The following is a 10771-nucleotide window of genomic DNA, read 5'->3' as shown; positions in this document are numbered from 1 at the left end:
CCAAGGAAGCAGCATGTAGTGTAGGAGTCCGGCCCAGGCGCCCGCCACACCTGCTCGCCTGCTGCTGCCTGTCCTCTTGGCAGGGCCCTCCGCCCTGGGGTCCAAAGGGCATCCCTCCCATAGCCACCCCTTCAAGGCCTCTGTGGCCCAGAGGAGATGCGGGCTTGGGCTGGGCAGCTCTAAGACCACCGCCCAGCTACTGCCAAGGCTGTGAAGCCCACCCAGAGAGCACACCCCTGGAAGAGGGGAAAGGAGCCCAGAGCCCCTGCCCGTCAGGCTCTTGGGAACACTCGGGCTGCCCATGGACTGCCCAGCCCAAGGCCAGGAGAACCCGGGGAGGGGTGGGGCAGGCCCAGGGGAGCCAGGGGTCCCCCTGGGCTCAAGGATCAGGCCTCAAGCCACAGCACTGCAGGGCACAGAGTGTGGGCACTCAGGTGGAGGACTGGGCCAGACTAGCTGCCTCATCCAGGAGGCCAATGCCTGCCCCAGGTGTGCCTGTCGTCTCCCCAGGGGCCTGGTCTATCTGAGCTCTGCGGCCTTGTCTTGAACCCTCTGCTGGCCCTGACTCTTGACTCCTCCACACCTGGGCCTTTAGCCTCCAGGCCAAGCTGCTGCTGCTGCCGCCACCGCCACCGCCGCCACCATCACCAGGAGGCCAAAGGGACCCAGCCCCCCCCCCCCCCACACACACACACACACACGGCACAGCCACCGCCTCCCACCAGCCCCACGCCCAGCAGGTTGAGGGAGGTTGCCGTGGACAGCACTTTATTGACACCTTTGGACCTTCGGGCAGATGGGCAGCGCTTCCAGAGCACCAGCACCTCCCACTGGCAGAGGCCTGTGCCTGCCTGCCATCCTGAGAGCAGGAGGGAGCCCCATAGGGGCGGAGAGGCCTCCTGAGGGCCAGGAGGCAGCATGGACCAGCCAGGCCCCTCCCCAGCTCGGGACCGGGGGCGCTGGCTGCAGGCAGTGAGGAGCGCAGGCAGTGCAGAGGGCCAGCCCGGAGCGGCTCAGGCCCCCGCTGTCGGGGCCTCGTGGTGGAGCACGTAGTAGTCATGGACGTACATGAGCACGGCCACCGGCTGCCCGATGATGAGCGACAGCCACACAGCCGCGTTGCCGTAGTTGCCACGGAAGAAGCGGCCCACTATCCAAGCCAGCGGGATCTGGGGACATGGGGGTGGTCAGCTGGCCTGCGTGACCAGGGGCCCGGCTCCGGGCACGCGGAAGGGGACGGGCAGGGAGGCGGCCCGGGGGTGCTCACCTGAGCCATCATGCCCGTGAAGGCCCAGAGGCGGAACATGCGCAGAGGGATGCTCACCAGGTACTGGGGGAGCGAGAGGGGGGCATCAGCGGACCCCGAGGCCACACCCGCCCGAGGCCGGAGCAGGACTCGCCGCAGAGCACTGACCTCGTGGAAGAAGGCTGAAGCCAGGAACACCCCCATCCTGGCTACCCACTTGCTGCTGCCCCGCCGGAGCATGGGCTTGTAGAAGTGTCTGCAGGAGGAGGACGCGGTGGGACAGGCGCCCGGGGCCCCGTGCCGCTCGCCCGCCCACCCCCCAGCCGCGTGCAGCGCCCACACCCACCTGAGGCACCACTTGTGTACAGGGATGTTCCAGTTCTGCCAGAAGTAGGTGACAGACTCCGAGTTCCTGGGGTGGGGAGAGTGGGTGACCCGCTGCCCCCTCCCCCCGCCCGGGCCACCCAACCCCGCCCCCACCCCAGGCCACCCACCACCAGTCCCGGTAGAACTCCCGGTCTCCAAACTGCATGAGCTCAGCCACAGCGTTCAGGCAGGAGTGGAAGAGCCAGTAGAAGAAGATGAGCCAGATGAGGTGGTTGGGCACCTGAGGGAGGGTGGGGGGCATGTGCCGGGTTCCAGAACGCCCCTACCCGCCCCCACGTGCCGCGCCGCGCCGCGCCGGGCTGCTCACCGCCAGCTTCAGGAGGCGCTCGATGATGCGTGAGTAGTCCATGTCCTGCGGAGACTGGGCTCAGCCGGCTCCCTCGGGCCCGCCCCCACACCCCCTTCCCCGGGAGGGCCTGACTGCTCACCTTGAAGGGCTTCATGGAGTTCTGGATGGTGGGGACCATCCACTGCGAAGAGGACAGAGCCTCAGCCCCCGCCCCGCGCCCCCAGCCCCGCCCCAGCCCCGCCCCCAGCCCCGCCCCGTACCTGCTGGATCAGCCCCACCTGCAGCTGGATGAGGAACAGCTGGATAAGGAAGCAGAGATCAGCGGGCTGAGCGCCCCCAGGGTCCCGCAACCCCTCCCCAAGCCCCCCCAGGGTCCCGCCTCACCATCTCCAGGAGCCGCCGCAGCAGGAAGCGCTTTCGGATGCGCGGGGAGCGGGGAAAGTTGAGCTCGTAGCACAGAGTCGGGGCCAGGAGGAAGTAGTAGAGATCTGCAGCGGGAGAGCGGGGCTAGCGGGCGGGGGCGGGGCTCGCGGGCGGGGCGCGGGGACGGGGCGGGGCTCGCGGGCGGGGGCGGGGGCGGGGCTCGCAGGCCGGGCCGGCCCCACGCGGCCCACCCCAGGCCAGCCCCAAGCAGGGTCCTCACCGCGGTAGGTCAGGTTGTCGGGGTAGCTCACGCTGTGCTGGGCGGCGCCCCCGTTGGCCTTCTTACCTGCAGAAGCTGCCAGCAAGTGGCAGGGTGGGGTGAGGCGATGCCGCTGCCCAGGTCCCGGCCCAGGGCACGTGGCAGCCCCAGCAAGCCCCAGCCCCAGGCAGCCCCTCACCGGCCTTGGCCTTGGCAGTAGCCCTGCGCTCTCGGCACCACAGGTTGACGTCCCGGTAGGAGAACAGCTTGAGGAAGAGGATGGCGTAGACCATCAGAGCCAGCAGGGAGCCCACTGCAGGAGAGGCATGCTCAGGCCGCGCCCGCCACAGGTCTCTCCCACAGGCCCCAGGGACCCGGTGCGGCGGTGGGGTGGGGGCCCACCTGGAGTGATGGACTCCAGCAGGAAAGCCACGGCCGCTGGGAAGCAGAGGATGGTGGCCAGGTTGGCCACGTGGATCAGCAGCCCCGCCTGCTCGGTCAGGGCACCCTAGGGTGGGGGCGGGGAGCATTCAGCCAGGGCCCCCACTCCCCAGGCAAAGGCCCGACGAAGGGCCGCCAGGCCTGAGGTGCGGCGCCCTCCCAGGAGAGAGCCAGGCACAGCCTTAAAAGGGCAGAGGGACTGGCTGCTGCCCAGGCCTAAGCCTGGGCTGGTGAGGAGCAGACCTCCCACAGGACAGGGTGGCGCAGGAGGGCACCGCTTACCACGGCCAGGCGCTTCTCCACCTGGAACGCAGTCACAGCAAAGACATTGGCCACTGCGGACAAGCACCACAGGGCAGGTTCAGGCCTGGGTCAGCCCTGTCCCCACACGAGGCCCCCCTGGGCACTCAACTCACCAATAACCAGGCACAGGGCAGGCCAGCTATAGGGGTCCTTCAGGAACAGAGACACCACCTGGATGGGGTCTACCAGGATGCCGTACCTGTGGACAGGAGCGGGGATGAGGGCCTGAGCCGCTGAGGCCAGGGGCGGGGAAGGGCCCCGGGGACGACACTCACTTGATGAGGTTCTCTAGAAACAGCCGTGCATTGCTCAAGACCTGCAAGACAGAGAGCCGGGGCACAGCGTGTCAGCCCAGCCTGGAACCCCACCCCCGTTCCTCTGGGGGCCTGCAGCTCGGGCAGCACCGTCCTGCAGGCCCAGCCCTGTCTGACCTCACACCAAGCTCCAAAACATGCCCCCCACCTCCCGAACACCAGTGCAAGCACAGGAAGTCCCTTAGCACTGCCCCCCGCACACCATTGAGAGGGCCAGCCCCAACCCCGGGCACCGCCCAGGCGCCAGTGTCCACAGCAGCCGAGACCAGTCCCACTGAGCTGGTGAGGGCCACGAGGCCACTATGACACCCCCAAGGCCCCACCCTGCCTTCTGGGGCAGTCCTTGCGGTGGCCAGTTATGTGGCAGGTGCTGCACCAGGAGTGTCCACACCCTGTGTGGGGTGGCGGGGAGATGGTGGCCAGAGTCCCGAGGAGTCAGGGAAGATGGGCCTGCAGGCACCATCCGAATGCACCCCTGCCCCACCTGGTCATCCCAAACCTGGGCCCTGGGCCCCAAAGCAGCTTCCAAGGACAGAGCCCCATCCAAACAGGCCTATGGCTCTAGCCCAGGGCTGGGCGCCTGGCTTCCCTCTGTAGGGATGGGGGCCCCTCCTGCCCACAAGGCACAGGTCCTCTGCAGGCCGGGGGAAGGGGCTGTGGAAAAGACATGCTTTGCTGGGGGACACCAGTGGGGTCCCTTACCTGGCAGGCTTCACAAGGAGGTGACAAGCTCAGAGATGCAGGGACCACCTGCCACACCCTCTCCCAACCAAATGCCTGAGCTGCCAGCTTACCAGGACGTACATGGTCCCACAGTGTCCCCCCACCTGGTGGTGGCCTGTCCTGAGAGGCCGCGACAGGCTGGAGCTGGAGCTGCCCATGGGCAGTTCCCACCTGGAGGCCCCGGCTGCAGAGGGCACGCAGCGGGCAGCCCCAAGCTCGGATGAACAGCTGCTGCAGGGAGGGTGTGGCAGAGGCACCAGAAGCAGGGGAAAGGCTTTGGGGGTATGCCAAGGGCCAGGCAGGCCCAAGGGGTTGCAGAGCAGGCAGTGCTGCCCAGGCCACTGAGGGCCCGTGCAAACCCAGCCTCGGCCAGCAGACCCAAGACACATCATCTCCTGACTCTGGGCTGGCATATGGCCCACTCTCCCCTGGCTCAGCCAGCTTCTCACCCACTGGGCTGCACAGCGCCCCCGCCCCCACTCCTCAGGGAGCCTCCAGGGGCCAGACAGGGAGGGTGTGGGACACAGGCGGCCACAGGAGCCACACCCAAGACGTGGCAGTTTGAGGGTCAAAGGCCCCAGACCACATCAGCACTGAGTGGTAGAGGGTGGACCCAGCCAGGACCCTGCCCCCTGCCCCCTGCCCCGCCCTGAAGGCTGCCCCTTAGAGCCCAGGACTCACGTGGTGCAAGGAGCTGGGCCCCCGTGGTGAGGCAGACGCAGGGCTCCTCCTACTCACCTTCCTGAGGCTGACGGAGAGGGGTCGGGGGCCCGCAGAGCCAGGGCCCAGGGCTAGCGGGCCGAGCCAAGGGGCCATGTCCCCTAGGGCCACCCCCAGGGCCACCCCCAGGGCCTGCAGGGGCTCCACGACCACAAGGGCCATTCAGAACAGGCGTGGCCCAAAGACCACCCACACACGCCGCCAGGGAGGCTGACACAGAGCACCCCCTCCGTAGCCCCAAGGCCCGCCAGCCCGTCTGCTCCTTCCTGCTCCCCCGCACCCACCCCGTAAACCCACTGGGGGTCCCTTGTACCCCTCTGCAGGCATCTCTTGCAACTCAACAGGGACAAGGGTTAAGCGTGTGGTCCTCGGGAGCTCCGGTGTCTGGCCACTGCAGGGACTGTCTCCGTGACCTCTCTCCCCACCAGCCTGGGCCCCACCTGCCCCAAGATGCCACCCTACTCACCAGCATGACCACACACCAATTCAGGATGCCACGGTAGTTGCTGAAACCACTGTCTGAACTGAACAAAGAATCCTGCAGGCGGTGGCACCTGGAAAGCAGGAGACAGGCACCCTGGTGAGCAGGCACCAGCGGAGCCCTGGGCAGCGGGCAGCGAGAACCTCAGGCGAGGCTGACAGCGGGCCCAAGCCTCCAAGCCCGACAGATGCGAGAGAAGCCTCCCTCTGGGCAGCTCTCGCCCATCCCGGTGCAGCAGCTGTGACCTCACCTCAGCCTCCCTTCTGCCCACATATCCAACTCCCCATTTACAGCCAGGGAGGTGCCAGCAGGGCCAAGCTCCAGGACGCACCCCCCCGCCCCAGGCATTGGGTGGGGGCATACCACAGACAGAGGCTGGCACAGCAGACCCTGCCCAGCCCTCGGTGACTCCAGGCCAGAAGCCCACCACCCTCGCTCCCCAGATGCCTCTGGCGGCCGCCACCCACTCTGACTATGGAGTGGTGATGGGCCCACAGGAGAGGCCACCCCAAGGACCTGGAGGCCCAGCCGGCTGTGCTGGATGGGACAGGGGGAGGGGCGAACCTGCCTTCTCGTCAGCCCATTCCCCACTGCCCCCAGAGCCGCGGCCCCACTCAAGCCACCTCCTCCCTACATTTGGCCCACACAGGTCCAGGTGGCACAGGGATCCAGGCCAAGGGCCAGCCAAGCACCCGGCCTAGTGTGCACCTTCCCGGGGGTGGGGTCCAGCCCTCTTGTGGCCCTGATTGTTTCTGAAACATGAGAACCTGACCCAGATCCTACGTGGGCTGAGAGGGCCTCAGGGACCCACCCAGGGGCCCCGCCAGATGGCAGGGAGGTCTAGGGTAGAGGCAGACCCTCAGGTCCCTGCCTGACCCTCAGGGTAAGCAGAGACGGGGGAGAAGGCTGAAGCCCCACCTCACCTGAACTGCCAGGCCACCAGGCAGCCTCCCACAGCCTTGAGCAAGGCTCCGATTTTGTAAGAGGAGAGGCCGGGGCCTCCTTTCCCTTCTGTGGACACAGCTCTGCCTCACAGGGCAGCGGGGAGCAGAGGCCCCCTCAGAGGTGGCCCTGCCACCATGGCAGGCCTGGCTATGGCTGGGGCCAGCACTCCTGGCCCAGCCTGGGAGGTCAGAGATGCCACCAGCTTCTTCAGCCAGGGCGGAGTCCTGGGGCGTGCCTGTACCTGGCCTGCCTCCCCTCCCAGCCGCCACCTGGCCTCCCTGTGCCCGCCTTCCAGCTGCATCCTGGCCACACAGTGAGGCTGTGACCTGATGCTCTCTTCTTTCTGCGTCTCTGCACCTGTCTTTCTGCGAGGTAGGCAAGAGTCCAAGGCCCAAGTCCCCAGAGAGGACAGTCTGTCCACTGGGTGGGCCTGGCAGCCCCCTCCCGCAAACTCAAGCCCATCTGCTTTCACTGGAACCATCCCAAAGCCACCTCATGCCACACCCTGCCAACCTCCATCTGTACGTCCACGCACAGCTCAACAAGTCAGCCCACAACGTGTCAGCGCAACAGTGCAACCCCTCCCCTCTGGGGCCACAGGGAAGCCAGGCAGCTTTACCTTCCACAATCTCCAAGGCGGAAATGAGGGCGGGAAAGGGCAGTGTCTTCCAAAACCGACAACAAACAACGTTATAAAAACTCTCCCAGGAGTTCCCGTCGTGGCTCAGTGGTTAACGAATCCGACTAGGAACCATGAGGTTGCGGGTTCGATCCCTGCCCTTGCTCAGTGGGTTAACGATCCAGCGTTGCCGTGAGCTGTGGTGTAGGTTGCAGACGCGGCTCGGATCCAGCGTCGCTGTGGCTCTGGCGTAGGCTGGCAGCTGCAGCTCCAATTCGAGCCCTAGCCTGAGAACCTCCATATGCCGTGGGAGCGGCCCTAGAAAAGGCAAAAAGACAAAAAAAAAAAAAAAAAAAAAAAAAAAAACTCTCCCAGATCCCTGCTGTCAGGCTTCCAAGGCCTTCCCCAAGCCACCCCGCAAGCACCCCTCCGGTCCTCTACGGACCTTGTGACCACCCCCAACCCAGGCGCCCAGAAGTCAGAGGCCCCGACTCAGGGAAAGAAACCCACCAGGCCTCAACACTGAGGTCCAGCCTTGCCGGTGCAGTCAACTGAGGTGGGCCAGAGGGCACACGGACGCGGCTGTCACCGGAGGCAGAGCCCGGCCACCAGGCCCAGAGCTGCCTTTATCACCCTCTCCCCTACTGCAGGGGTGGCCCAGGCCTCTGTGCCCTCCAGCAGTGTCACACCTTCCCACCCAGCCAGCAGGGCCACTCTAACTCACTGTAGGTGTCACCTCACTCAACACTCATGTCAACCCTGGGAGCAGGGCACCAAGGTTCAATGCTCGCCCAGAAGCACTGCCGCAAGCATGGGCCACACCTGGGGACCACACGGTGCAGCTCCAGGGCCAAGCAGAACAAGGAGGGGCAGAGCACCAGCACATCGCTCAGCTGCCACCTCCTCAGCACTTGCCCTAGGCTGAGCCCCGGCGTGCAAGGTGGTTGGGTGGAGAGGGAGAAAGAGATGACACCCCAGAGACAAACCCCCTGGGAGAGCCCTGCAGCCACAAGGCCCCTGCTTGGAGGGCCCGGGAACCAAGGGCAGGACGGCGCAACGGGCACGTGGGGCACCTGGAAGCAGGCAGCCACGAGGCAGAGCAGAAAGGGGTGCCCCTCCTTGGGCCGCAGAGCCACACCTGGTCACGGCCAGAAGAAGTGAGCTCACCTCCAGAGCCTGAACCCGCCTGCCAGGCCCAGGGGAGCAGGAAGTGGAGGGAGGGCAGGGAGGGGGAAGGGGAGGAACAGCCACAGGCAGGGAGGAACAGGTGGGAGGAGGACGACCGGGAGGAGGTGCACCTGCCAAACACCAAGAGGGCAGCCAGAGCAAGGCCTGGCCCTGCCCCAGGAGACCCCAAGTCCTGTGGCACCTGAGTCTGAGGGCAGAGCCTGCCTGTCCCAGGGGTCAGGAGGGGACTGCAATGGACCATGCCTGCCATGCACCGCGCCTCCACACCAGGGTGCAGCCGTCGAGGTGGGCAGTCAGGGCTCCCACTCACTCGGCCCAACCAGCAGGGCGACAGGAGAGACTTCTGGCCACCCGGCCTGTGTAGAGCAGAAATGTCGCTGCCCATCCAGGGTGGCAGCTTGCCCCAAAGTTGGCACCCCCCAATCTCATTCAAAAGGATCCCAAATCCACTGCCTGCAGAGGGAGATGGGGCTAGCCATGCCGTCTCCTGGAGACGAGGACACCCCTGTCCGTTGCAGCCTCCCGCATTACCACTCAGGCCCACAGGAAGCAAGCACCCCTCGGGAGAGCTGGCCTCCTCCCCACTGGGGCCTTCAGGAACTCTGCCGACCTTTGCTCAGCGCTGACATTATCTTATCTCCCAGGTGGACTGTGCACCCCAAGGGCAGGGACAGGGCCTGCACCCCAGCTGCCCTCGCTAATCCCCCTGCCACCCCAGCAGCACCTGGTGAGGAAAGCCTCACTTCTTGTTTACCGAGACAGAGAATCTTGCCAACCCACTGACCAGTGGCCCGCTTCCTTCCTGATAACCTCTAGCTCTGGACCTGCTCTCAAAGCCAGAGCCCAGAGGGCCCTTTGGCCAGAACGAAGACCAGAGGTGGGGGAGAGGGCGCCGAGGCTGCCAAGGGAGAGCCTGGAGCCAGCTTAGCTTGTAGGACTGATCCAGTTCCCCGGGTGGCCCAGGCCCTCCCCAGCAGCCACAGCTGGCTCCCCGACTGCTTCTGTCAGTCCTTCAGCCCAACCAGGGGTGAGCGTCCAATTCAGAACCCAACTCTGTCCCCAGAGCAGCCACTGCGCTGCGAATCCAAGCAGGACCCCAGGCCAGTCAGTCGCTGGTGAGGGATGAGGGACCTTGCTCAAGACCTTTCTTAGGAGGTCTAGCAAGGGATGAGAAATCCTCTGGCCCGCCCCCTGCCCGGTCCCGGGCAGTCCCACTCCCCGCCGGCCCACCCTCCCCTGGGAACCTCATCGACCCACAAGGCACTGCTCAGAGCCCAGGAGGGATCCCCTTCATCACACCCGCCGGGCCCCATCCCTCTCCTTCCAGGAAGAGGACACTACGTGGGGATGGAAGGGGCTCGCCCTGGGAAAGAGCCTCAGGGCCCACCTACGGATGTGCAGAGGGAGGACGTCTGGAAGCAGGGCGGCGGCCGGTCCCCCTCGGCGCTCCCACATGGACGACTCTCCACCCTTAAGTCTCCCCCTAAGTTTCCCCGCGGGAGCCCAAGGGGCACACCTTTCCAGGCGACGTCCGGGCGCCAAGCTCTAGGATTCGGAGCCCGCGCTGCCGCGGACACGACCGGGGAACCAGGGAGGGTCGCGAGGGACCCGGGTCAGGGATCAAAGGTTCGGGTCAGGGGCACCACTACCTCAGATCCCAGTGGCCGCTGCTCACATCGTCGTGTCCGTCCTTGTCCTTGTCCGGCGTCGGTGCGTCCCCCCCGGCGCCTACGTCCCGCACCTCCTCTTCTGCGGCCGCGAACCCGCTGCCGCTCTGGCTGGAGGGCCGCGACCCCGTCCTCCGGCGCCGGGAGCCGCCCGCGCCGCTGCGGTCACCCATGGCCTCTGCCTGCACCCTGCCGCGGCCGAGTCGTGGCCCGCCGGGCTCACAGCGCCCGAGGCTTGCGGCCCCGCCTCCGGACCCTTGGCCAACAGCCGCCACCGCCTCCTGCCGGCCCCCGTAGCGCGCGCGCGCCTGCCCGCGCCTCCAATCAGTGCGCGCCCGCTCGGTCGTCGCGGCGCTCGCAGCAGCGTCGCTCCCGGGGCCGCTAACTGGCGCAGAGCCCCGGCGCGCGCCCATTTGTAGTCCGCGGGCGCGCGACGCACCCTGGGAATTGTGGTCGCCGCGAGCGCGCGGTGCACCCTGGGAGTTGTGGTCGCGGGGCGGCGGACACTGTTGCCCGCAGGACCGCGCAGAACGCGCGCGGCTTCCTAGCAGCTGCAAGCCTCTGCTGACTCTGACCGCTGCCTGCACCTTGTCCTACTCTATAAACACAGGGTTTCGTCAGGCTTCAGTCCAGGCGCGGAGTGTGAGGATGTAGCTTACTTACGAAATGCCTAGTGCGTTGTGGTCCAGGCGTCTCGGGCCAACGCCGTGTCCGTAGAGCTCGCCGCACCTGATACCCATCGCGTTGGTTCCCGAACGCCCACCTCGAGGCGCAGCCGTGCTCCGCGAGCCCTCTGGTTACCACTATATGCACCCGCTTGTTCTCG

The 10771-nt window shown here is 66.5% G+C and overlaps 1 protein-coding gene across 1 annotated transcript; it reads right to left on the bottom strand.

Annotated features, from left to right (window-relative positions):
• Positions 1-751: 751 nt before the first annotated feature.
• DGAT1 (diacylglycerol O-acyltransferase 1) lies at positions 752-10316 on the bottom strand. Its single transcript, NM_214051.1, is given in 17 exon segments — positions 752-1169; positions 1268-1330; positions 1415-1502; positions 1593-1658; positions 1741-1853; positions 1941-1985; positions 2062-2103; positions 2183-2221; positions 2307-2410; positions 2566-2640; positions 2744-2857; positions 2947-3052; positions 3268-3320; positions 3402-3487; positions 3564-3604; positions 5512-5599; positions 9928-10316. Coding segments are annotated over 17 exon segments (1470 nt in total). The 5' UTR covers positions 10119-10316; the 3' UTR covers positions 752-1013.
• Between the last annotated feature and the right edge of the window lie 455 nt (positions 10317-10771).

The sequence above is a fragment of the Sus scrofa genome, chromosome 4 (genome assembly GCF_054392235.1).
Source record: "Sus scrofa isolate SSC_HxYL_T2T_F1_AM1 chromosome 4, Sscrofa_HxYL_maternal_Yorkshire_Landrace_v2.0, whole genome shotgun sequence".
Lineage (NCBI taxonomy): Eukaryota > Metazoa > Chordata > Mammalia > Artiodactyla > Suidae > Sus > Sus scrofa.
Note: the sequence above shows the minus strand (reverse complement) of the source record. Positions and strands in the feature narration are given on the sequence as shown.